Genomic DNA, 27,872 nt, shown 5'->3' on the forward strand with positions numbered 1-27,872 from the left:
ACAACTGGCATGTGTTGTAAAGGTAAAGAGTAACGTTAACTTGATACTTTTCAACCATCATTAACGCTGCTCAATGCTCAACATGTGGTGCAGTGGGAGACTTAATTGAAGAGGATGACAATTAAATGTGAAGATAGCCTACACAATACACAGCACGTCGCCTGCATGAGTTATTTAAGAAATCTTGTATAGCTTATTTTTCTTTCACCATGCAACAAACCATGTTTTTTTTATTACTTGGGGTAAAAAAAAATTTTTTTTTACTGCTTAACTGATTGTATTAATGAGTTAATGTTTTAATGGTCGGTTATCGGTTAAGCAGTTATTGGTTGACATCCCTAGTCCAGCAGCCACAGTCAGTGTCTTCTCAATGGTCTCAATCAAAATGGAGGGAACTGCATAGAAGAATATGTCAATAAAAGTTACTGCAGTGTTTTCCTATTAAAGATCTACGTATATTAGGAACACTGGCATTTTCCTCCCAGTACCAGGGGCTGCTCCCTGGGAAACATTCCTATGAAAACATACCCACACAGGGCATGAGAGTGATGAATACAGACTGGAATTGAGCCTTTAGGATGACTTGGCTTTGAACATGAAGCATCAAGTGTGTAATGTTAAGTATGTATGTATGTATGTGTATGTATGTACTGTACGGGTGATCATCATTTTACTTGATCTCAACAGTCCAAAAAAAAAAAAGTTCAAGCCTAGGTTGACCTTTCCCTGGCTCAAAACATAGATCTGTTTAATTACAGGTCATAAAGTGTTATAGGGGCAGCGTGTTCTTGTGAGATAAGCGTAGCCTTTCTTTGACCTCCATGTCCACCTGCATCTCCAGGTTCCTCCCGGGGCCTCCTGTTGTGTAAGAAGCCCCTCGATGACCTCTCCGACCAGGACGGGACCCCCAAGCCCGGGCCCGACTCGGACGAGAGTGGCCTGAGCAGCGGGACAGCCAGCTCCTCCGAGGTGCCTGCTCCAGACCGAGGCCTCTCCCCCTCCCAACAGAGCTGGTCTCAGCAGCCCCCCTCCCCTTCTGTGAAAGAGTCAGACATTTTAAGCGACGAGGACGACGACGGGTTTAGCGAGGCGGGGGGGCGCAGGAGGGAGAGCAGAGGCAGCGGCTCCATTGAGGCTCAGTTCCTCCAGCTCCAGCTCACGGAGGAGGCCGCGTCCACGCTGCCGCTCGCCCCCTGCGTCCAGCCCGAGGAAGGGGAGGTGGACACTCCTGAGTGCCGGCCTAAACTGACGCAGGGTCTCTTCAACCCCGTGAAGAGGAAAATGGGCAGCAGCTTCAGGAGGAGCCAGGGGGCACTGCTGAGCATGAAGGAGCACAGCAGGTCGCTGGACAGTCAGACGGATGCCGTGTCGTCGTCTGGGACAGTGGACCTCAACGCCCTGCTGGAGAGAGAGTTCAGCGTCCAGAGCCTGACGTCTGTGGTCAACGAGGACTGCTTCTATGACCCCAACGAGAGCTATGCCTCCGACTCCGCCAACTCCCCCACCTCCTAGGGGCAGATAAAAACGAAGACAACACCTAGGCCACAAGTCAATGGTCGAAAGGTGAGAGGGGTCTGAGCAAAGCCCCTGCATCAGAAGAGTGGAAACCGCCTGTGAGTAGTTGCAGTGCCGTGCCTCGACTCTGAAGTTAATTTAGGAAGCCACCGCCTGCTCGGTTGGGGGTCAGGTGTTAATGATCCGCTCTGATGGAAGCCTATTGGCTGAGAGACATGAGTGTGGCAGTACCCCGCGTCGCTCCGGCGAGGCGGGACTGTCCCGACGGTAATGACTGCAATGAATCTGCCAAGCACTGATGCATCCCCCAGCTCTGCCCAGCTCTCTGGGGTTTGCCTCCTCCTCACAACCTGCCTGGGTGATGTACTCCTCTCCTCTCCTCACACCACCCCGCACCCCACCCACATCCACCCGCTTTGTTTATCCCCTCTTTGACTGGATTCCTTTTCTCTGAAGAACGGGGGTGAATGTCCATCAGGAGTTTGCTGTTAACTGCCTTGATGGCTGTACATTTCTCAGGCCGCCGCCCTGGTGCTTTAGCTGACTGTAGGGCAGTTTTGGGTTTTTAACCCCGGCATTGGCAAATTAGGCTTTTGTCATTTGGTTTCACAGAGTCAAACAGGGTGCAGTTTATCACAATTACGTGCTTGTTACACATTAAGATAGATGGAAAGGAGGCACTGAGTGGAAGCTGCTATGGACTAACAGGACCCTCCCAAAGAGCTGCGCTTGTCTAGCCGAACTTCCTGATTGGAGAGGAAGTCTGATTTAATGAACAGGAAGGAGATTGACTTCATCGCAACTCTGCCTTTTTGCTGTATTTTGTGCACTAAAATACACTGTTTGCCTATATATTTGAAAAATTCTATTTGTACATCATGAGGATTTTATTGTTTTTTAATGCATTTTCTTTTAATTTATTTATAGTTTTGATTTTGTATATCTTAGCAAAGTAACTTTTTGGGTGAAGGCTTGAACTGTTAGCAAAAGATTTGGTCCACTTGTAAAGAACGATGCAATATAGAATGACATTTTTCATATTCTTTTAAATGTAGCCCACTGGATTATGGTTGTCTTTTTCTAAGGATTGTAATTTCCAGTGCATGCATTGGAATGTACAGCTATTTGTGAGATGACTGCTTAATTCAATGATTTTAAACTACAATAATGTTTAAAACTCGATGCTTATTTTTTATGTTTGTATGTCTCCTCTGTACATACTATCTTTTCCAAAGTAACTGTGCTGTAAATTTGAAATGTTTATATAAATTGATATCCTCTTATACATACTTGACATTGTACAGGTAGGAAACCAGGCAGGAATTTGCAATAAATGCAGTGGATATTTTTGTAAGGGTACGCGTTTGCCATAGCATAGAGTACATTGAGGTACTATAAATGGCAAACCATTAGTACATCTTTTCCCTTCTCAGCTCAACTTTAACATGCCTTTAATGCTAGCATACCAATGAATGTGAATGCCCCATTCTTATGGATTTTTTCCCCTTTTATATAAATAAAAGTTCTATCTGTGAATGATGCCTGGAGAACAGTGCTTTCAACCAGTCCTTCAAAGCTTTACATTATGTTCCATTGACAGGTAAAGCAGGGCTGGGAAGACAGTATGTCTCATCTCAGGCTCTGTCCCAGGGCTGAACATGCCGCCAGCAGTTGATTAGCTGTCATAAGTACAGTACAGCGCACAATGCTATCTCTCGTGTCTTGGGAATACAATGCATGACAGAAGTGGGACACGGTGAGACGACGAGAAGCGCAGAGGAAGCCTTACTGCATTGCTGTGATTTTATAAACACGCTCACAAGTTTGAAATTAAACACAAGCCAAGCGCCAAATGTTGGTACAGTTTCCATTTGGTGAGTAACTCTCAAGGGAAGCACCACCATGTTGTTGTGATTGCGACACTGAAATAATTTGTTCGTCGTGAGTTGTTTAAATATTGACATTTTGTCAAAGCAATCTCAGTTCATCTCCACGTGCTCCACATCTCAATTCATTTCCACTCGCTCCACATCTCAATTTATCTCCACTCGCTCCACATCTCAATTAATCTCCACGCGCTCCACTGTGCTAAATGCAGAATGTTATGTCATGAACCCAATATACTGTCATTTTCAACCAGCAACATCCCAGATCAAACCACACCGGACCATTTCATGTGATGGGAAACAGATGTGGAGGACTACCGGTCTGCCAAGTGTGATGCTGAAGCATCCAGATATACCTTGACTGGCAATGTTGGAGTAACACATATGATAATCTGTGACAAATCACTTGGAGTATATCTGCCATGACAGTCGGGCAGTTAAGCATAACAATTGTGTATTTTGTAATAAAAGCATATCATTTGGTATACTATTTATAGCCAAAGAGAAAGAACCACTGGGGGTCACCACGAGGCGACCTCCAAACGGGCCTTCAGCATATTTCAGTGTTGTGGAGTTAGTGAACTATATGTAATTGAACTTAGGGCTGTGAATCTTCACTGGCCTCACGATTCGATTCGATTATGATTCAGAGGGCTACGATTCGATTCGATAACGATTATCGATGCATCTCGATGCATCTTAAATCGATGCATCACTTTTTTTCCCGAATACATGATTTTTTTTCTCACTTTCTTTTTTCTCACTGTGTGGCTACTTTTAAAATAAAAGTGCATTTAGAATTGCATTGTATTATGATCCATAATTAAAATAAACAACTGCATGTACTTCCATTATATTTGATTTGATTATATAATTATTATAAAAAAAAAATTAAATCGATTTTTGACATTTGTGAATCGATGCAGAATCGTGCAGGTCCGCATCGCGATGCATCTTATAATCGATTATTTTTGACAACCCTAGTTAACTACATAGTTTACTACATTTTGCAGTAGCTTGCTGGTAGTTCAACTACATTCATATTTGCGTAGTACTTATTTGCGTAGTACTTTTTGGTCATTTTTGTGTAGTTTAACTACTCAAACTACAAACTACAATTTTGGGCAATAAAATCAAAGGAACAGGCATAGCTCCAGGATTTTTTCTAAGGGGGTGCTCTGGGGAGGCTAGACCAATATGTGGGGGAGCTAGGAAAGTCGACTTCAAAGTTACTTTATAATGAAGTCCCCCAACCCCCCCCCCCAAATAAAACCAGATATGGCATGTTAGCACATTCAAAATAAATGTAGTTTTTTAATTAATTTGGCCAAAGAATATTAAAAAATATAGCTATAATACTACAAGTGACCACAAGGCAATGGCAAAAACTTTCACATGCAAAGGTTTAGGCATGAGGAGTGATGATTGGTTAGGTTAATATCAGGGTAAGAGAAAGTCCACAATGGAAATAAGCCTTTTGATTGATTGGTTAAATTTATTTGATAATTGATCAAAAGATATGTATACAACTGCCCAGCAAGAATACATACAGTACATTTAAAAAATCGAGGTTGAGAACACAAAAGAACACAATAACACATGTACCATGTTGGAAATAAGTGTTTACACTTTTACATGCTATCCCTTGGATCTTTTATTGTCTCTATATCCATGAATAAAGTCAATCAATCAAAAGGCTTATTTCCATTGTGGACTTTTTCTTACCCTGATATTAACCTAACCAATCATCACTCCTCATGCCTAAACCCAGAGATGGGAAGTAACTAAGTACAAATACTTTGTTACTGTACTTGAGTAGGTGATTTGACTGCTGGGCCAGGGTAACTTCTGCCACTAGAAACGTTTTAAGTGTCTAAAAGCCCATCATAAAACCATTGTCATCATTTGCCATTCAATCATCTGCACATCAACTACACCCTTGAAACATCTCCCTCTGGGTCCTCAGACTTTGATGGGTGTGCCACTTGCCAAGACTTGAAGTGTAACCAGCAGTCCCTCAGTTTTAGCACATGGTCTTTATAGCCTTGGCAGTGGACATGGATCAGAGGAATCAGCAGCAAGATTAGAAACTGATAACAAGATCCAAACTGGAGCCAAACCCATCAGAGTAAAAACAGCTGACAGAAGCCCACAGATGGAACAGAGCTTTTCTCGTTATGCCCTCTGAACAATGGCCTGTTCACCACACACACACTACTCCCTGACTTGGAAACCTGTTTGGTGTTTGGTGGCCTCACACAGATCAATCAAATCAGCATCCAGATCTACTGAATCCCAGCCGATTTACTACCTGGAAAGATCTGGTCCAGGTGACATCAAAGACCGCAGGATACTGTGCAGGTGGCTCACCTGATAGCACATACGTTGGAGGCTCGGGTCCGAATTCGACCCAAGGTCCTTTGCCGCATGTCATCCCCTCTCTCTCTATCCTCACCTTTCCTGTCTGCCTACTGTCCTATCTAAATAAAGGCAGAAATGCCCCCCAAAAAATCATCTTAAAAAAAGACTGCAGGATATTTACTGAAGATTTTCAGGCTCTTACGTCCGGTAAAGATCTTCCTAATTGTGAAGCACAACTTTCCTTTTCAAATCACACTTTTTCAAATCACTCATATTCCTCTCTTATCTCCTTTTTGTCAGACCTACTTCAACAGTCACAGATCAAGGTAAAAAAAAATAAAGATAGATAGATAAAAATTGGCACCGACCTCAAACTATCCAATCAGAGAAAAGTTTACATTTTCTGGGAAACGGAAGGTCGGATCACGATGCCTATAAAGGACTATATTTTTTCACTCCGAATCCAACACCGCCGTGAGTCTCTACGAGTTACGATTGCGGAGCCCTGCCTGCAGGAGGACTACAGGAGAGAGATAGAGGACAGCGGGGGGTTCGGGGTTCCAAGTCACTGACCAAACACTCTATTTCAGTGATTGCTGTCAGAATATAGAGCCATTTAACACTTATTTTAACACAAAAACATCGCTGAATGCAGCTTTAAGCATCACGGTTGTAAGAACAACAATCTAACACCAAACCACCGCCTCTGGGTAACTGGGCAGTCTGGCAGCACACACAGCACCACAGCTGGCAAAGCGGTAGTCCTGCACACCTGTCTGCTGTGGCATATGTAGCTCTGATGAAATGCTGATTGTGGCTGGAGATTAACAGTTATTTTCCCCTTTGGCAAGTCCATCTCAGTGTGCCATCTGCCACACTGGCAGGCAGCGGCCCTGCTTCGTTCTGGTGGTGACAACCTGCTCTCGCATTCAAAGAGCAATAACATATTATATATTGTTATATAACAATGTTTTTTAATCCATAAGATAAGCAAGGCCAAGGGCATATTCTGTGACTTTGATTTCAGATAAACATGCAGTAGGCAAAATCACAAAGCCAACAGCAAACACAGCATGCAAAACAAGATGACCAGCAGTTTTCTATTTTAATAGAGACATCAACAATAAAGTCCTCTTTAGTACCTGCCACTTTTTAATCTCTGCCACTTTCCTACTGCGTTTCAGCTCCGCCTCCCACGTGAATAGACAATGATAGCAGAGGGGGAGAAATGGCCTGGATATGGTTCTGCCATCTTGTTCCCATTCTCTAAATTGCCCTGAAAACGACTTGTTTTTCAGGTCCCACAGGACAAGGTGTTATATGAGTGGGATCTGAAGTAAGAAGAGGACACAGCAGAGCATTCTGCGCCTCATGCTTAAAGAGCTCCAGCTGGTAACAAACATGCTTTCATCATTCTTCTCAAACCACCAGGCAGGCAGGCTCAACTCCAACTGTTCACGGTTTCCTTTGAGATGTCCCAGCCTGGAACCAAGTCCACCCATCCCATTTATTTCCACTGTGCTTCTCGTCGATGTCCCGGGATTCAGCGTATACGGAGTTACCGATGGCCTCTTGGGCGCAGCGGAAAAGTCTTTAAAAATGCATGCTTATGCCAGGTGGAAATATCAAGGCTAAGAGCAGTCTGTTGTCTCTACATGAACACAGGCCATTAGTGGCTTTCTCTCCACTTCTGGCCTGTGTTTTTCAGCAGGGTAGCAGCGGGCTCGGTGGCGGTGCGCCTGCTGCCGTGTCACTCAGCGCGCCCATTTGCCTTCTGAGGCGCTTCAGCCTCAGCTCCTCTCTGAACTCGTAGGCGATGAGACCGGGCTCTCGGGCACAGAGGTGGGCGTAGGCGTCCGCCAACGCCCTGACCTGGGGGATGGTGAGCTCTGTAGGGCGCAGGGTGGGGTCCACGTCCGCCTCGCGCATCATCTCCCCTGCCAGCACCAGACGCCGCGCCTCGGGGAACAGCATTCTGGGGAGGGGATAAACGACAAGAGCGAGATAATCAGTGTTGCAACACCAAGGTTGCTTTGATATCATAATGATCATGCAAGTTTAATGGCATTATAAATTTCAAACAGCAAGAAATTATCCCTCAGCTATTTCAAATCTGTGAAGTTAATTGAAATCACACAATGAGCTGGAATCACTCATGAATTGTTAATGTTTCACTGCCATGGTACACAGACATGGGAGGCAAAGATACTGATACAAGGAAAAAAGTTACCCAGACAGCAACTTCTCAAACGTAAGAGGAATAATTTCCAGCCTCTATTTATTTATTTAATTTTTGTGTTTCGCCCTCCAGCATCTTCAATGTGGGGGGGGATTTCTGTCAAAAGACCTTCCAAATGGAAGATGCCCTTGTGTGGGCTTTCACTGCAAGTCAATGTGCAGCAGTGCATGCTTAGCCCCCTCACACACTCTGCAGTACAGATGCTTTCTTGGCGCTCCCGCGCTGGCGCCTCCTCTCCAATCTGCCGCTGCCAACCTGCCATTACATAAGAAATGCTGCTGCCTCGTCTTCCTATGCCACCTCCATGACTCAGAATGCTGCTGCCTCGTCTTCCTATGCCACCTCCATGACTCATAATTGCTGCTCTCTTCTGTGCAGCCAGCGTTCCTTTGTTTTCTGGGCCTACGTACACTTCCTAAAAGGCATGGGGGCGATGGGCAGCAGTGTGCACATGCGTGTGGGGGGCGTTTGTTGTTAGTGGTTCTGAATACGAGCTGTGTGGACGCTCGGATGTTCGGACGTTGGTTACTGGAAGCCTTTACACTTTTCATTTATGAGGAAAAAACATTCTAATGAATGATTAGATGAAGACTTTTGAGAGTGAGATGAGAAAATTAAAAGAGAGAGAGGGCGAGAGAGGAAGAAAGAGTAAGTGCTTACTCAATTCCTTTATGGCAGTACTTCCTGCGGAACTGGAAAATGTTCCGGACGACTTTCTCCACCAGCTTGAAGGGCTGCTGGATCTGCGGTTGGACCAGGGGGGTGAAGTGAACAACTCCCACGTCCACCTACACACAAACATACGCACGCACGCACGCACGCACGCACACACACGCACACACACACACACACACACACACACACACACACACACACACACACACACACACACACACACACACACACACACACACACACATACACACACACACACACACAGGAAATACAAGTGGCAGGGGGTTAGCGCAGACCTTGAAACTAGATTGTAGAGAATGTACTCATGGGGATGAAAACCAAAAAGGTGTGTAGGGGGGCTAGCGTAGCTGTATGTGGGCAGAAGCTGTGAGAGGACAATACAGGGAGAATGAGAGGTGTGCAGAAAAACGCAGGGGGAGAGAGAGGCAGCCTGGAGGAGAGAGAGGCAGCCTGGAGGAGAGAGAGGCAGCCTGGAGGAGAGAGAGGCAGCCTGGAGGAGAGAGAGGCAGCCTGGAGGAGAGAGAGGCAGCCTGGAGGAGAGAGAGGCAGCCTGGAGGAGAGAGAGATACTGATGGACACTTAGAAGAGAGAGAGAGAGAGAATGAGGGAGACAAGAGAAACGGCCTGGGATACAAATCAAAGCAGAAAAGCCGATGACGCAGCGTGGCTGCTGGCGAGCTGGTTCCGGTTGCCACAGTAACACCTGTGTGATGGACCATAGAAACTGAGCCTCTCTCTTTTTTCTTGTCTCTCTTCCAGTCGCTGGATCACCACCAAGGTTGTTAATACCTAGGAGTGTGACTCACTCAGGCATTCTCCTCCTCCCCGTGCCTTTGTCTCTGCTCTACTGTTTCCACTGGGGGGGAGAGGGGGCGGGGGGGGGTGATGGCGCGGAAGCATAGAGACAGAGCGCTGCGTGCCGATGTCCTTCTTGCCGGTGGACTCGGGGGACACAGGTGCTGTGTCAAAGTTGATTATCGATTCTCTTATTCTCATGTCCCTCTGAGAAAAAACTGAACGTGGAAGAATCTAGTCCTGCTAGACACTGGCTCTGTCAGGCTCAGGTCACTGGCAGGTAGGGCTTTACCTATAAAGTGGATGAAGGGAGTGGGCTCTGTGGAGGGCCAACTTAGCAGCACTGGGTGGAGGAAAGACAGGGCTGGCGGTGGGAGTCTTGGCTCTGGTTCCTTGCTAGCTGCAGCCTCCCGATCCCTCCTCCGTCAGCCCTAAGCCGATATGACAAACTGTTGAAGTAATCGTGCCAGACTCAGCAGAGCCTACCCCTCTCTCTCTCATATCCCTCTCTCTCTCTCTCAGATCTCTCTCTCTCTAACTCAAGCACATATACATTCACGCTCTCTCTCGCTCTCCCTGCACTCGATTGCTTGTTCTCCTGTAGAGGATCACCCACTCTGCTCGTTTTTCTTTCTTCTGAAGGCCGCAGCGGGCTCAAGAGACCCGCAACGCATTAATAGACGACCCATTCCGTTTCCTCTGGACCTGCGAATGTGCAGCACTTGAGGGTAAAAACAAGTGTCGTCTTTCTCTCACACAGGACTTGGATGGTGTCTCCCATGAAAGCTTTCACTTCTGCATTTTTCAGCTACGGGGCTACAGCACAATCAGCAGGGAGATACTCTACTGCATGTGCGTGGACCAATGGCACAGCCAGACTTTGGGCAGCAGAGCAGAGTGGTCTCCCGTCTGTCCATAGTTGGTAATAGCCTTATTTCTCTGGCGAGACAGCACTGAGAGGGGGCCACTCACTGACTGGAGTGAGTGACAAGGCGGCTCTAGGGGGCGACGTCAGTAGTGACTGGTGGTGGATCGCTTGTCAATCCGCATAGAGGAGAAATTGGGATCTGGGAGTGGGATGGAATGTATTTTGCTTAAGGATACACGAGCTGGGCAAAGAAGGCAGATGTAACCCACACATGCAGGTATGTAAATATGGGAGGGCAAATAAAAATAAAATAAAAATAAAAATAAAAAAAGGAGGCAGGACAAACATGCAAGCACATAAACAAGCAAACATGCATGCTCTAGTCTGTAGCCATATCTTCCTGGCATAAACACATACAGGTAGACTCAAAGGGCATTGAACTGAGCACATCAGCCCTCCTGTTGAGACAACATTCCCTGAGCAGCTCCTCAGTGCAGCATCCTGAAGCTTGTATTTGTGCGCCGTGTGACTCAGGCTCATTCACAGCTGCCTTTCGTTTTCCTGGGCGAGGGGCTGGTGCAGATAATTGGGGGAGGAAAACTGAAGTGGTCCAAGGACGCGCAAAGGATCTCTAATGAGCGGTTTAGATGCTCTCAGATCGTGAGCAGCCATTGGTTCAGCAGCGCTTGTAAACCGTAGTGTTATCTCTTATCAGATCTCTAGCTCCCTGTGTTGCCCAGAGATGCCTGGCTTCTCCTGCCGCAGTGGCGTGCCGCGGTACAACGCCGGTCCAGGCTGTTTGTCTCAACAGCCCCTCTAGGCTATGTGGTATAGACAGCTTCAAACCCACAAGGTTGAGTTATGAATTAAAGTTATGAATTTATGTTATAAATGTGCGAGCACAGCTGTTAAGCAAAGTCGAGTCGAATGCAAATTTGTGCCATGCTGAACAGACTCTAAGGTGACTTCATGGTTTATTTGTTGAATCAGTAAAGGCCTCCTTCTTCTTCTAGGTAGGCCTAATAACCCCATGACATTCAGATGATACATTTGAAATGCAGAGGGTAACCATGGTAACCATGGTAACATGGGCCGTGGCAGGTTGAGAGGTGTGAGAGAATCTTTTGGTTTGGAACAGAAGCTTGTATGATGAAAATCAATTCCTGCACCTGCCACACATCACCATGTACAGTAGAGAGATGTTGGTCAGGATCTTATCACCATGTACAGTAGAGAGATGTTGGTCAGGATCTTATCACCATGTACAGTAGAGAGATGTTGGTCAGGATCTTATCACCATGTACAGTAGAGAGATGTTGGTCAGGATGTTATCTGGATGATGCATGCTTCTGATCAGTGCACCATGGTGATGCAAGATCAGACCACCATCTGTTAGGAAGAAGAAGCAATAAAAAGCAATGCCTTTAATTTGGCTGTTGGCTGGAATAATTAGGCCATTTATATTCCGTACTTCATGATGTAAGAGAGAAGCAGAGGGAAAAGTCGATATTGGGACTAAACAGGCAGCAGCGTTTCAGCCGTGCGCCTGTCCAAGTCACTTTGCTGTTATGATGTATGGATGGCCTCGCTACACGGCTTCACTAGGTAGCACGGCTGTAATATAGCCCACTCGCTGCCATTAATCCTTCCCCTGATAACCTCAACGTGCAAAGAAACCTCCATCTTAAATCACACGCCCCCACCCGGGCCTTCCACTCAGGTGCTGGGAGCATGCCTTCACCCAACATCCCCCCCCCCCCCCCCCCCCACCTTCTACGCCAGCCCCCTCAAATACTTTGCATCGGCCGGGACATCCTGAAGTGGGGCAGCAGACTGCCTTATTGACCCCTGTCTGACAACGTTAATATGTCCCCTTCACTCTGACTCCCATTCCTCATGCCTCTCGCTCTGTACGGGTGGCACAAAGCAGACAGAGACTGGAGATGCTCTGAATGTAATGAGGTTTTGCAGGCTCAGGCAAACCGTGCTATTTAAGAGCGAGAAACAAGCAAATCATAACCCCTAATGATTTCTACATGAATTCGGCCTCCAAATTGGCTCATTATGTAAGGATCTATACTCAAGCTCATAATAATTCCTATCTCCCTCCACTCTCAATCCAGCTTTTTTTTTTTTTTTTAAACAAGACTTCAAACATTTACATAGACTTTGAACCTGCTTCTCCTCTTGCATACTTATATGGTATGCTAAGTAAGTAATCTAATAGACCAACACTCACACCTTGTATTTGCATTTTAAAATGTGTGCTTTATTGCTGCAGATTCCCCTAGCAGAGTGTTTGAAAAGGGCAAAACATAACAGTCTACTACTCTATCGAAAAGTCACATGTCTACTTTTGTCCACAGCTCAAGACCTATTCTGAGCCACTTAAGCAGAATACTCACACATCCATATTAATACACTTGTGAATGACCATATTTGATGTGTTTGACCTTCTTAAAGCTCAGCGGGGGGGAACTCTATTACCCAGTTTTGCCCTGTGGTCCTCCAGCTCTCCTTGCCCATTTCCGCCTGCGACATCTCTTTCTTTGAGGCCTTGGCCAATGGTGTGTGAGCAGTCATTTGTCATGTCCCTCTAAGCGTAACCGAGATGAGATGGCAGGGCCCGGGGGCAACAGCCACCTGAACAACCAAGACGTGCTCTTACATAACGCCAGGTTCTGAGTGGGAAGGGGGGGGGGTGCAAGTGCCAGGTTCTGAGTGGAAGGGGGGGGGGGGGGGTGCAAGCGCCAGGTTCTGAGTGGGAGGGGGGTGGGGGGTGGAAGTGGCTATACACAGCCGGGGAATACGAGCGAGAAAAGCCCACTAAAATCCCACACCAAAGGGGGAAGAGCTGCATTAATCATGACAATACCTTGAGAAGACACTCTGCATTACATCAGGGAGGGAGAGAGAAGGCAGCAGCTGATGTTGCTGCCTGGAGGGGTTGGGGAGGAAGAGCTTTGGCAGCCCAGCGTACATCCTAAGCTCTTAGAATCACCCTGGGCGCCACGCACACAGGTCAACCAAGAGCGTAGCCTGAGTCTAACCCTAACCCTTACATGTTCAGCTCCGTAGAGACGCTTTGCAATGAAAAGTCTCCAACTCTGCCCAAAAATCTGGAATGGCCAAGCACCATACAATAGCAAATGAGGACAATGTGGGATATGGCAGGGGGTCAGGTCACCGTTTTGATAGGATATTTAAGATCTCGTTAATGCTACGCCATGTTTGTGCACTCGGGAGTCAGTCTTAATGGAGGAAACATAAGAGACCCTTAAATCAAGCCAACGGCAGCAATTTCACAACATGTCACCAGTGTTGTGCTTCTGAGAGCTTTACACATATTATGCATGGTGAAAATGGACATGGGCCCTGCAAACACAAGGCTGCATTGACAGCGATATCGCCGTTATCACACAACACGTCGCACCTCGACTGTGAATAAACCATCTTTGCAAGATGATGAGCACAAAAAGCCATTACAGCACAGAGGAGGACATAAAAGAGGAAAATGCAAATTGAACAATAAACCCCCCCCCCCTCATGTGGGCAAAAGGGAGGCTGGCTGGGTCCGGCTGTGCCTGGGAGCTACGCTGCAGAAAGGGAAGCGCGCTCGGCTGTGAGGTGATAAAATAATGGGCCCCATGCTTATAATAGCCTGCCATGTCTTCACACATCACAGCGTCACACATCTGCACTCACCGGGTAGCCTGGATGGTAGCCTCATCTCTGCCCCCCCCCCCCCCCCCCCCCGATTTCCTCTACAATCTATTTATTTATTTATTTGATTCCCACCACAGCACAACACCCGCATCAGCACTTAGGATATCATCGGTTACGAGGAGACAAGTCACAGGCGCTGTACTGTAGTGTGCGTCTGCAGAAAAGTGGATAATTTCTCCTTCTGCTGCACTGGGATGCCACAAGGGAGCCCGAGAATGTAGTGTTGAAGGTCGGCACTACCACCCAACCCCAGGTAAAACACAGCACCCAACCAATCCCCCCAGGTAAAACACACCACCCAACCCCAGGTAAAACACAGCACCGAACCAACCCCCCCAGGTAAAACACAGCACCCAACCCCCAGGTAAAACCACCGTCTCTGTGCTGCCCGGAGCTCGCGCTAAGAAAGGGTCTCTTAGGGGTTTTCTATAGAAGAAACAATGGGGGATGGAGAGAGCACTGGGCCATAATAAACAAACAGATCAATAACTAAACAAATCAATCACCATGAACCTATCCATAAGGAATGGTCACACATCACTACGGGCAATGCCTGGTCATTATATTGTCGGTGGGGGATTGGCGAAATAATTTCCCTGAGGCTGGCTGTTTTTTGATTTGCCCATGCAGCAAAATTATGGTAACACACATCTGTGTTTTCAAGGGTATCGCGTCTATTAGTCGTGTCTGATTCCACCCCCCCCCCCCCCCAAAATCATTTGTCCTCTTTGTCATTCATGAATCGAGGCCGTCCTAGCCACTCCCTCCCCCTGCTCCATGTCCTCTACAGAGTGGAGAGCAAGAGAGGAGGGGGGAGAGCAGCTGTGAATTTAGCCTCCTGTTGACTGACGCCTGATGAAGACGATGCCCGGGGGGGGGGGGGGGGGGGGGGGGGGGGGGGGGAGGGGGCAGGAAGGGGGGTGTTTTTGACATGGCGAGGTACACATGCTCCTCTGCCCTCTGGACCATCACATAAACAACAGATATACCTTCAGAGGAGAGAGACGTCTCACCAGCTAATCTGGTCATAATGAGAACAGCTTTTTTTCCCTCCTTCCATCTTGATTAGATTACCCTTCCCAGTTGTGTAGTGAGGCTATGTTTGGAAATGTTATCTAGATTTTCCATCTTGGCAGCTTCATATCGTTTGACAGCAGCAGCACCCTATTATGGTTACAGAAGAGCTCGACACAGAGATGGATGGACTCCACTATAGTTTTGTTTCTCAATTTACAGTACACTGCTAGACACTGGCTGCTAGAAATGTTTTGGGATTTTTCTGCCAAGGAAAAAAGTGAGTAAAGACAAAATCAAAATTCTCGCTCAGTGACAACTTAATTGTGAGAGTAATATATCGCTTTTTTTAATTAGTTGTCCATGTTGTGGCTGTTTTGGTAAATGCACAAACAAGGCTACTGACACTCTCCTTCTCTCTCATCACTTTGCTGCAAAATGTCCTACATTTTTTACCTGCATTTTTCAAGTATTATCCTGTCTTTTTCACTCAAATTCACGCTTTAGAATAAGTGTAATAACGACCTGCACACAAATATTTCCAACAATAATTAGCTAGACTTTGTGTTTACATTATATTCTACCTGCAAGGATAGCACAGCAGAAATTTGCTGTTTTTAAATCAACCTTTTTGCAGTAGCCTACTGTTATCGTGACTTTTTCCAGTAGAGGGTAATTTCCATTTCAATTTTAGTTGGACTGTCCATTTCAACTGTTATCACCCCCGATTCGTTTTTCGTCATAATTATTCGTTTTACTCACACTGAACTAACGTTAATTAGCGAGAAAACGTAAAGGAGGATATTTTCTGTTTTACTATCGATCAAATGGATGACAGGACACCGCACATCCACATTATTTGGGTTCTTTTTAGTTATTTAGGTTATTTATTTGCGGGGCTGCAGCGTGTAACGAAAAAGCGCGAGACCATCACATTGCCTATGGTCCGGAACGAGTAACGAAAAACTAGTAATAAATAATTACTTTTCGAGTAACGAGTCGAGACACTGGTTGTTGACCACACTGAGATAAGGCGGCGGTAGTACGGGCTGAGCAGTGCCAGTACCGACAGACAGGCTGACAGACGAGCCAGACGAGGCGGTGGGCTGTTTTTTTTGCCGTAGTGAGTGAACTTGTGGCTCTGCCGTAGAGACGATCTATTCTCCAGCGCACAGAGAGAGGATAGAGGGCTACGGCTATTTCTCACAGCAAGCAGGCATGTGTGCTCCATAGAGCTGGGATGTCCTCTCATTCAAATGGATGGCTTGAATGGATCCGCGGTCCGGGCTAAATCGAGTGTGTGTGTGTTGTGTCTGTGTGTGTTTACAGGAATCACTGCGAACAACGTGACGCGTCACCGCCAAGCAGCTCTGCACCAGCCGGGGTAAGGGATCATTTCAACATTGCAATTTCCCCTCAACATAAACCCAAATAAACAAATTGATTGAGCTTATTCGTTCGCTTATTCAAACACATGACATCAGATAAAAAAAAAACCAATGAATTGGCTGTGAAGTCCGACGAAATAATAATAACTGTAAATCACAAAGTTTTATTCTGGCGATTGGCGCGAATATACTACCCGATTATTTAATTGACGATAACACCATATAAAACGATGTTAAATTGATAGACTCGGGTTATTGGGTATTACTACAGCATTGAACAAAGTGGTAGAATAACCTTATATGAGTGGGGTGAGGGCACTGCAGCTTTAAGTCCACATAGCTATTGAGCATTGCAAATGCCACAAACTCATTTCTCCCTCTCCAATAACAGCTCTATGGGGCGCCGGTACGGGGAAGAGGCACACAGGACATAGAACATGCACACATGCACAAGTCCCAGTATTTTGCTTACCAATAGTTAGCCAGAGACAGAACGCTCTTATCGCTACGGCTTCATGCCATCCTTTGTTCCCAGCAGAAAAAGTCTGTGCTTGTGTGCGGTTGAGTGAAGGGAGAAAGGAAGAGGGAGAGCGAGCAGACAGACTCAATTCAATTTCTCATTTGTGTTTCTCTCCTCCAGTCCAGTGGAGCCGCAGCTGAAGAGTTGAGGAGCTGCCTGGGGATTTGACTGGCAGCCAGTGTCCTACCAGGGGAGGGGAGCGGAGCGAGGCGGCTGGGCAGAGAGGTGGAGGCGCCTGGCTGGCGCTGGGTGAATGCTGCCCGACGAGGAGAGGGGCTACGGGAGCAGTGACCACTCCAAGAGGAGGATGGCGTCCACGGGCATGCAGATCTTCGGCTTTGTCCTGGCACTGCTGGGCATCATGGGTGCCATGGTGGCCACCGTGCTGCCCAACTGGAAGGTGAGCGCAGACGTGGGCTCCAACATCATCACAGCCATCTCCCAGATGCAGGGGCTGTGGATGGACTGCACCTGGTACTCCACCGGCATGTTCAGCTGCACGCTCAAGTACTCGGTGCTGTCGCTGCCTGCCTACCTGCAGACTGCCCGCACCACCATGGTGCTGTGCTGCGTCATGGCCGCCATGGGCCTCTGCCTGGCCTCCCTGGGGCTCAAGTGCACCCGGTGGGGGGGCGGACGGCGCTCTAAGAGGCACGCCGCCATCGCCAGCGGCGGCTGCTTCGTCGGCGCCGGCTTCCTGTGCCTGGTGCCCGCTTCGTGGTTTACCAACGAGGTCATCACCAACTTCCTGGACTCCAGTGTGCCCGAGAGCAATAAGTTCGAGCCCGGGGGTGCCGTGTACGTGGCCTTTGTTTCGGCGGGCTTCCTCTTCATGGGGGGGTCCATCTTCTGTATGTCGTGCTCAGGGAAGAGACACGGCCCCGGGGACATGGTCCTGCTGCCGCCCCCTGACAAACTGCTGCTCCAGCAGCAACAGCAACTGCTGCTCCAGCAGCAGCAAGAGCTCCAACACCAGTACTGCTCCCTCTCCCCCTTAGACAATAAGACTGGCTACAGCCTGCAGGATTATGTGTAAGAAACGCCACGGCTACAGGGAGACCAGCCTGGGGGGAAACCATCACAGCTTATACTACACACCAGGCGCTGCTCCATGGAGGTGGAGAGGAGGGCAATGGTTTTTGAATCCATTTTCCCCTCTCTTGTATCTTGGTCCTCTCTGTTTTCCGTTCTGCCAGCACAAGCAGTGGAGCTATTCCCGAGCAGCGCCTTGCAACAGACAGGAGTTTGAATGAGTAAGGCGCTGCAGAATGGGAGGAAGCCGCTAAATAAACGCAGATATCCTTCATCAGTAGATCATGCAAGACTTCCCCGGGGAATGGATTAAGCAGCTTAAGGAAGCCTTCCATAGTTCCATGTAGATTTGTTCCCCTCACCAAAGGTTTGAATTGGAAGAAGAAAAAAGCAATCATTTAGGTGCTATTTACAATCGTTTGGTACCCTCCCATTCGGCAAAGTCGGCAATATGATGCCTCCAAGAGGCAGCGGTAGGTGGAAGCCCTTTCATAGCAAGCCATTGTAGTTTTTCGTATGCACATCCACTAGAATGCTAGGTGGAACGGATTGAAATAAATGGTCATATTTTTGTTAGCTACTAGAATGATGTTATTTTTGCCTCTAAACGCATGCTGTGTGGAGCCTGTCTGTGTATTAATGCAGTGGAATGCCTGCTAGAAGACTGAGACATAGCCACACAATTGCCTGTGCCTGAAAAGCTGTAGAAACATGACCCTGCTGAAAAGTGTTCACAGAGGACTGTCAGGAGGAGTGGATGTGCTGGAGATGAGACGGGCACAACGGATGCCTGCTTCTATGAGAGAGACGGAGAGAAACTGATCAAGCTTCAATCCCTCAGCTGAGTGGACTCTGATATGTTGATATGTTCCCATTTCCATCCAAACAAAAACGACCTGTCTTGCTGCCTAAGTAACAGCTAGCCATTCCACTTACACAAGGAAACCCAAAGACACACTCCTTGCATACAGATGACGCCCACAGCAGTATACAGACAGCATAGCCACCTCCACAAACACTGGCACACACTCTCACACAGATGCTCGTGTTCATACTAAACCCTGGGTAAGACACGCTGGTTTTTTGCATGTGCTTTTCACCCTCACTCACCACCCACCTCCCCAGTGCCATGGAAACAGAATCCGCCACCCAAATATCTGTCTTGTCTGGGGGTCTGTGTGTGTTGTTTAAGGGGGCAGCTCTCTTTCTCTCCATGGGTCCATAAGCTTTCTGCAGAGCAGAGCCTGCTACTTCCACTAATCGCTTTTATACGGCGATGGCATCTGTGACATGATGCATCTAGTCTCATAGGAGTTCAAAGATGCAGTGTGATGGTGCAATGACAAAGAGACGTAACACTAGACACAGGCAGAGAGAGAAACCATTCGTGAGTCATGGTCGGCTGGGTTTAGCTGTGTGACAGGCAGCTAAAAAAGGTTTTGAGTCATTCTCCATATGTGACTTGTTTTCTAAGTGCGTCAGCACAGTGTGTGCATATGCTACTGGTCTGCACCTGCAGAACGTCCCACCGTCTTAAGTTGCAGCCACTTGACTATGCCACCATTCCTCTTTCCTTGTCAGTCTCTCTTTTCTCTTTCACTCGCTCCCTCTCTCTGCTGCTTGTGCCACACATCACATCACATCACATGGATCTGATCTCTGACAAGTCAGAGAACATTGATGCATGTTGAAAGCATGCCCCCCCTCCCACCACACACCCACAGACAAAACTCCCACCTACTCGTATGTCAGTAGCACTGTTACACATTCACACAGTCATGTTGCCGAGTGCGTCTACTCTTCTCTGAGGGAAGAGGGCGTGGGAGGTCTGTTGTTTCCGTCCAGAAATGGCTGCGCCGGGTGACAGGCCCTGGCAGTGATGTATAGAGCAGTGCGTTTCTCTCTCCTTCTCTCTCATAACCGTGCAGTTTCTTGTGGGGAGAGCAGATGGCTAAGCCCAGCTCGCCACCTGCAGGCTGCTGCCGGCATGCTGAGGGCATCTCCGTGGGCTCCACTGCCGGCCCTGGCAGTCCTCTAGGGCCAGATTTCTCCCCCACCCGACTACCCACCATGCCCAGCACAGCCCATCGCCAACAGGACTGGCCTCCTGACAATAACCCACTGCCCCAGGCACCATAACCAATGCAATAAACAAAGTCAAGAATGTGCCATGCCGTCAACCAATACCGACACGTTACGCGTTTTGAGAATGTGCCAAATCGTTTCACGAGGACACGTTTTAAAACTGTCTGGAGTTCAGTTTATTTTTTTATTGTGTTGTTTGTAAACGAATTATACATTAGCAGATGTTTTATGGATTTGTGATTGGTTCTGCCAGACTAAGTCTCAAGTCAACTAGATGCTTGTGTGCAGTCTGACGCATCTTTCCAGGGTTCTTCTTTTCAATCCTTGTTATTCCTCATTTCTCAAAATACAGCATCACATCATTAGGCAATTAGGCCCATGTGTGTTTCATTGGGTGGAAAACTTGAGTAGGGGATTAAAAAGAAAAAAAAAAGTATTTGTTTTGAGATTTCCTATTTGTTGTATGTCTGCTGACTGCTGTACACAAGTATCTAGGCTACTCGGATCTTGTACTTTGTTTTCATAGATCTTGTACTTTGTTTTCATTGAGGGATCAGAACTCCCTCGCATTGTTCAACATAAGATACCATGTTCATACCATACCTTCTTTATAAGAAGACTACTCAAATGCACCTTTGCTCGTGTTTCACAGCTGTTTGTTTCAAGTGACTGAGCATTCCGAACTCCATGGATCCGTACAAATGTACATAACACAATTGGCACATAATTGAATATATATATATATTTCTGTCTGATAGGATTCAGCAGGAAAATAGGAGCTGGATATGTCTCTTTTCTGTGGCTGTGCAGCTTGATCATCAGCACACCATTTCATTAGCTTATAAATGGCCAGAGTGCAAAGTGACTACTAGGCCCTAAATGTGTAAAGAGCTACAAAGTGACTACTAGGCCCTAAATGTGTAAAGAGCTACAGCTCTCCTGCATAAACCAAGACAAGAATTATCACTTTGATAATTGCAGCTTATTTTTGTGGATGCTTTAGCACTTCTTACTTTGCCAGAGCATATTTATGATAATGAACAGTTCACAAGTTCTGGTACCATTGTCTCAGTGTGCTTGTGCAAGTAGTTATATTTTTTACCAATAAAACTATTTTGTGGAAGCAACATGCCTACAGTATGTAGTTAGTAAGTGAGTGAGTGTGTGTGTGTGTGTGTGTGTGTGTGTGTGTGTGTGTGTGTGTGTGTGTGTGTGTGTGTGTGTGTGATCAGTAGGAGATGGTACTCATCTTCCTGCCAAATTTGTGGAGGGTACAGGCTGTGCTGAGTGTAGGCGGGCAGGCAGGCTGTTCCTCGTGTTACCATAGAGCATACATGGGCAACATACGGCCCGCGGGCCGTATGCGGCCCGCGGGCGCCCCCTGTGTGGCCCGCGATGGAATTGGGAAAAAAAAAAAAAAATTTTTTTTTTTTTTTTACAGTGCACCTGAACGCAACATGCAAGATACCCGCTGAATAAGTGTCCAAATGTTCATGTCATTCTGGCCAATACTCTTCTGTTATAGCATTTCAGTCTGGAATATGGAATATATTTCAATAATATTTATGACTAAAAGGCTAAAAGTAATCTCATGTGTAAGAAATGACTGTTCTACATTGAAGTAGAAATTTTAATAATTAACTTGTTGATTTTGGATTTATTTAGCTTCAAGAGTGCATTTTTGTTCTTGTGTGACCCTCAACACAGGCTTTGAGAATCCCGGGCCACTTACTGATACTTAAGCTTAAAATAACCCACTCATATTCTGGTTTATTTCAAGAAAAACATTTCGGCTAGTGGAAATTCGAATTGGCTGGTAACTTTAAAATCTAGCAGCCATATTGGCAGGTGGTCAAAAAAGTTAATTTCAAGCACTGAAGAGGGAGAGCGGGTGGTGACATAGGAGTGAGTGAGAAAAGGATCAAATATTGGTGGTTAAGACTGAATAATGACATCACAACTGTTAATTTAAAATGAGTTATTCCTCTAAACCTGGCTTCAAATGCCCAAAATGTTTCGCGCTGGCGCCGTTCAGCCCTCAGCAAAAACTGGTAGCGAGGACATTTTTTGTGGCCCTCTCTATGATCAAAGTTGCCCATCCATGGGTTACGGCGTGACAATATTTGTTCGGCCCCCGGCAACAATCTGGGTTTCTCATGTGGCCCCCCATGAAAAACAGTTGCCCACCCCTGCCATAGAGCCTCAGCAGTCAACGCAGAATCCAGGAAAATAGAGACTGCTTTCACTCCAACTCAAATGTGTACATCCATAAAACATTACCGACAATGTGCAAATGGCTTTTGAAAAAGGACTTCTCCCTTCAATAGCGTACCCAGCCTGCTACAGCCATTCCTTATTGAGATGTAAGCCTACGGAAATGCATGAGTGAAAAATAGTAACAGCCCTCTTGAGAGTTGAAGGGGATGGGGATGGTCTCGGTTGCCCGGTGTATCTTACTCAAAGTGATGATGAGCATAATGACAAGTGGTGTTGATAGTGTTGACAGTAATAGAAGATTCCAAATCATTCAAAACAATAAGCATTTTGCTTTTAGGAGCATCGTGCCAGCGTGCGGGTCTGTTCCAACTGTGTCAACGTGTGTCATTGCCTGGGAAACGCACATCCCATAATAGTATGATGATACTTGGGATGCCATTGCGAACATAGATGCAAACAGGTTAGCTAAAAGTTTAGCGTCGCCAGCGAGGGCCCCCACCATTGCGGTCGGGGTACGTTTCGAAAAATCCGTCCAGGCCTGAACATTTTTCTAATCTAGGGGAAACACTGGACAACATGTAGGCAAGTTGGCGAACACATGCAATTAGACAGGACTGGAAAGCAACAGCTGGAGAACTCTATTCACCTAGCCCTAGTTTAATTTAACACTTTAAAAACGATTCTGCTGAGACCCGGGTTCGTGGTGGGGTATGTGTCCTGGTCGCTGCACTAGCGCCTCCTCTGGCCTGTTTGGGGGTGAGGGGAACTGGGAGAATAATAATGTGATCCTCCCATGCGATACAGTATATCCTGCCGGTGAAACACCTCGCTGTCAGGTGAAAAGAAGCGGCTGGCAACTGAACATATATCGGAGAAAGCATGTGCTAGTCAACAATTCTCCCCAGATCGGCAGAGGGGGTGGAGCAATGCCCGGGACAGCAGGGGGGAGTGGCCAAGTACAATTGGGGAGAAATGGGAGAAAAACAGAAAACAACTTGATAAGGAAAAAATAACAATTAATTAATGTTGAACAATGGAAAGAAAATACATATTAAAGAGGTCATGCAGGGGGGGACCAGAGGGTCAAACAGGTGGCAAGTGCAATTTATCACTAACAAGAATCAATGAAATTAACAAACAACACACAGGTAAACAGATTTACAGCAGAAGCTTTTCTGCCTCCAAACCAGTAGACAGAAACAACATAAGTAGGGACACTCTGGAGTTACTTCCACTGTTTTTACTGGGGGATCGGGGCTCGCTCTCTTATGGGTTACGCCCACTGACGCCAAACTCAATCCAAAAACCTGTCCGTTTTGCTGTTGTCTTGCTTGTCACTAAGTGTGCCCGACTGCTATAACATGACTTTAGACCGGTTATGAATCAGCAGTGTTGGGGGTAACTCGTTACAAAAGTAACATATTACATGTAATATATTACTCTTAGCAGTAACTCAGTAATATAACTTATTACTTATAGGATTTCAGTAATATTATACTAGTTACTTTGTCAAGTAACTCAAGTTACAAATTGAGTTACATTTTATTAAATCAAAGCACATATTTAAAAAAGATACAATAATTTCCTAATCAAACTGTGTGTTTTTATGCAAATAACCACTATAGATGACAATAACAAAGGAAAAGGGTAACATTTAGAATTTTGGATTGTTTACACTATGACTTGAAGGCGGTTGAAATAATTTTTTGGGATGGTTCCGGGGCAGCGATGTCATTCTGCTGTTGCTGTTGTTTTGGTAAAAGTAATGCAAAAGTAGTGTAATAAGTAACAAGTTACTCTACACAGACAGTAATATTGTAAAGTAACTTATTACTTTCAAATGAAAGTAACTAGTAATATGTAGTATATTACATTTTGAAAGTAACTTGCCCAACACTGTGAATCAGTGGGGTCTTTTCTAATATTCGGGCTAAAAACAGAAGCTCAGACCACCACGTACGTGTCTTGTTTATTTACAAAATTCACATCGGCGCTCATTGTTTTGAATGGCGAGTTAGCCCCCAGTTCCGGGTCTCGTGCTGCCCCCCTTGCTCCCGTGACGCGTGACTGTCCCTACGTATATTCAATGTTAAGGCCACAACAAACCCTGCGTTCACTACGGACTTCAATAATACCGCATGAAGACATCTTCATTCTTATGTAGCGCTTGTGTCAAAACAGGCAATGTAGCATGTATGTTCCTCAAGATGAAATAATATATGTGTCATGTAGCCTATAGACTGCAAATGAGTGCTTATTAAGTAGTTACTCTCCAAGAGAATCTGGGCTCTCATTACAGTTGATTGGAGCCTAGTCTACGACGTCTGAGTGAGAATGTGCTTTCCCCAAACAAACATGGATGATTCAAGGCTCTCTCCCGTTCCTCTCTGTTATGCAACACGAGTGGAGATCAAATAACTAGTCCTCTTGTGGAGAAACGCTAATAAGATCCGCTCCTCTGTGTATTTAACCTACATTTTCCATCAAAGGCTTTCACCTTCAGTTGCTGCTGCGACAGATCTGGAATGTGGGCTTAGATGAGCTTTTGAACCTTGTCAAATCCAGGCAGGCGTTAATCGCGCTTTAGGCCTACGGTCTAGCACTCTCTTGGAGCTTCCCTAACTCCCCAGGTCATTGCACTGACCTGTAGTTGACTCTGGAATCTATAGAGAGCCAAAGTGAACGTCGCTTCCTGCTATTCTCCCTGTACCAGCATTTGAAAAAATATGAATGGTGGTGAACGGAGAGATACATGACTTTTTTGATCCCGTTTGAATTCTGCCATGGGGTACACATGTTAAATTTGGTCAATTTAAAAGATAACTATGCATGTCCAGAAAGTCGCAGTTTGTCCTGAAACTGAAACCTAAGGTTTAGTTTTGTCAATCAACTACATCTCATGTCGCACATTATACGTCACACCAACAACAATGTACTGGCGGGAGAGACGTATCGCTCCGTTCACCGCTAAACCGGAAGTCAAACTGTGGGAGATTGTTGCGGGCTACAGTATGTTGTGCCAGCAACATAACACAGGGGGGGGGGGGGGGGACACAGAGGATTACGGGGGGTGACAGACAAAGAAGGGGTGTGACAGACAAAGGGGTGTGACAGACAAAGAAGGGGTGTGACAGAGAAAGGAGGAGTGTGACAGACAAAGAAGGGGTGTGACAGACAAAGAAGGAGTGCGACAGACAAAGGAGTGTGACAGACAAAGAAGGAGTGTGACAAAGGAGTGCGACAGACAAAGAAGGAGTGTGACAGACAAAGGGGTGTGACAGACAAAGAAGGAGTGTGACAGAAAGAAGGGGTGTGACAGAGAAAGGAGGAGTGTGACAGACAAAGAAGGGGTGTGACAGACAAAGAAGGAGTGCGACAGACAAAGGAGTGTGACAGACAAAGAAGGAGTGTGACAAAGGAGTGCGACAGACAAAGAAGGAGTGTGACAGACAAAGAAGGAGTGCGACAGACAAAGAAGGAGTGCGACAGACAAAGAAGGAGTGTGACAGACAAAGGAGTGTGACAGAGAAAGAAGGAGTGTGACAGACAAAGGAGTGTGACAGACAAAGAAGGAGTGCGACAGACAAAGAAGGAGTGTGACAGACAAAGGAGTGTGACAGAGAAAGAAGGAGTGTGACAGACTAAGGAGTGTGACAGACAAAGAAGGAGTGCGACAGACAAAGGAGTGTGACAGACAAAGGAGTGCGACAGACAAAGAAGGAGTGTGACAGACAAAGGGGTGTGACAGACAAAGAAGGAGTGCGACAGACAAAGAAGGGGTGTGACAGAGAAAGGAGTGTGACAGACAAAGAAGGGGTGTGACAGAGAAAGGAGTGTGACAGACAAAGAAGGGGTGTGACAGAGAAAGGAGTGTGACAGACAAAGAAGGGGTGTGACAGACAAAGAAGCGGTGTGACAGACAAAGAAGGAGTGTGACAGAGAAAGAAGGGGTGTGACAGACAAAGAAGGAGTGTGACAGAGAAAGAAGCGGTGTGACAGACAAAGAAGGAGTGTGACAGAGAAAGAAGCGGTGTGACAGACAAAGAAGGGGTGTGACAGACAAAGAAGCGGTGTGACAGACAAAGAAGGAGTGTGACAGAGAAAGAAGGAGTGTGACAGACAAAGAAGGGGTGTGACAGACAAAGAAGCGGTGTGACAGACAAAGAAGGAGTGTGACAGAGAAAGAAGGGGTGTGACAGACAAAGGAGTGTGACAGACAAAGAAGGGGTGTGACAGACAAAGAAGCGGTGTGACAGACAAAGAAGGAGTGTGACAGAGAAAGAAGGGGTGTGACAGACAAAGGAGTGTGACAGAGAAAGAAGGGGTGTGACAGAGAAAGGAGTGTGACAGACAAAGAAGGGGTGTGACAGACAAAGAAGCGGTGTGACAGACAAAGAAGGAGTGTGACAGAGAAAGAAGGGGTGTGACAGACAAAGGAGTGTGACAGACAAAGAAGCGGTGTGACAGACAAAGAAGGAGTGCGACAGACAAAGGAGTGTGACAGACAAAGAAGGAGTGTGACAGACAAAGAAGGAGTGTGACAGACAAAGGAGTGTGACAGACAAAGAAGGAGTGTGACAGACAAAGGAGTGCGACAGACAAAGAAGGAGTGTGACAGACAAAGAAGGAGTGCGACAGACAAAGAAGGAGTGCGACAGACAAAGAAGGAGTGTGACAGACAAAGGAGTGTGACAGAGAAAGAAGGAGTGTGACAGACAAAGAAGGAGTGTGACAGAGAAAGAAGGGGTGTGACAGACAAAGAAGGAGTGTGACAGACAAAGAAGGGGTGTGACAGACAAAGGAGTGTGACAGAGAAAGAAGGAGTGTGACAGACAAAGAAGGAGTGTGACAGAGAAAGAAGGGGTGTGACAGACAAAGGAGTGTGACAGAGAAAGAAGGGGTGTGACAGAGAAAGGAGTGTGACAGACAAAGAAGGGGTGTGACAGACAAAGAAGGAGTGTGACAGAGAAAGAAGGGGTGTGACAGACAAAGGAGTGTGACAGACAAAGAAGGGGTGTGACAGACAAAGAAGGGGTGTGACAGACAAAGAAGGGGTGTGACAGACAAAGAAGGGGTGTGACAGACAAAGGAGTGTGACAGACAAAGAAGGGGTGTGACAGACAAAGAAGGGGTGTGACAGACAAAGAAGGAGTGTGACAGAGAAAGAAGGGGTGTGACAGACAAAGGAGTGTGACAGACAAAGAAGCGGTGTGACAGACAAAGAAGGAGTGCGACAGACAAAGGAGTGTGACAGACAAAGAAGGAGTGTGACAGACAAAGAAGGAGTGTGACAGACAAAGGAGTGTGACAGACAAAGAAGGAGTGTGACAGACAAAGGAGTGCGACAGACAAAGAAGGAGTGTGACAGACAAAGAAGGAGTGCGACAGACAAAGAAGGAGTGCGACAGACAAAGAAGGAGTGTGACAGACAAAGGAGTGTGACAGAGAAAGAAGGAGTGTGACAGACAAAGGAGTGTGACAGACAAAGAAGGAGTGCGACAGACAAAGGAGTGTGACAGACAAAGGAGTG

At 46.5% G+C, this 27,872-nt stretch overlaps 3 protein-coding genes across 5 annotated transcripts in view; 2 read left to right on the top strand and 1 right to left on the bottom strand.

Annotated features, from left to right (window-relative positions):
• The window catches only part of tiam2a (TIAM Rac1 associated GEF 2a), a 123,387-nt gene extending 120,336 nt beyond the window's left edge, over nt 1-3,051 (top strand). Inside the window, exon 27 of the mRNA XM_083632859.1 lies at nt 842-3,051. Coding sequence (XP_083488985.1) covers nt 842-1,512 — 671 coding nt within the window. The 3' untranslated portion in view covers nt 1,513-3,051. The remainder of the gene's footprint in view (nt 1-841) is intronic.
• Nucleotides 3,052-6,758: 3,707 nt separating this feature from the next.
• tfb1m (transcription factor B1, mitochondrial) overlaps nt 6,759-27,872 on the bottom strand; it is a 44,592-nt gene continuing 23,478 nt past the window's right edge. For all 3 annotated transcript variants that reach the window (XM_083633451.1, XM_083633449.1, XM_083633450.1), the window contains 2 exons: nt 8,662-8,789; nt 6,759-7,737 (listed from right to left, as the gene is read on the bottom strand). In XM_083633451.1, coding sequence (XP_083489577.1) covers nt 7,467-7,737; nt 8,662-8,789 — 399 coding nt within the window. In that variant the 3' untranslated portion in view covers nt 6,759-7,466. The remainder of the gene's footprint in view (nt 7,738-8,661; nt 8,790-27,872) is intronic.
• On the top strand, nt 17,316-18,044 carry LOC310773906 (claudin-20; the record flags this gene model as incomplete). Its single annotated transcript, XM_083633904.1, has 1 exon — nt 17,316-18,044. One exon carries the CDS (start codon nt 17,316-17,318, stop codon nt 18,042-18,044), a length of 729 nt encoding a protein of 242 aa, XP_083490030.1.

The sequence above is a fragment of the Poromitra crassiceps genome (genome assembly GCF_964638095.1).
Source record: "Poromitra crassiceps genome assembly, chromosome: 3".
Lineage (NCBI taxonomy): Eukaryota > Metazoa > Chordata > Actinopteri > Beryciformes > Melamphaidae > Poromitra > Poromitra crassiceps.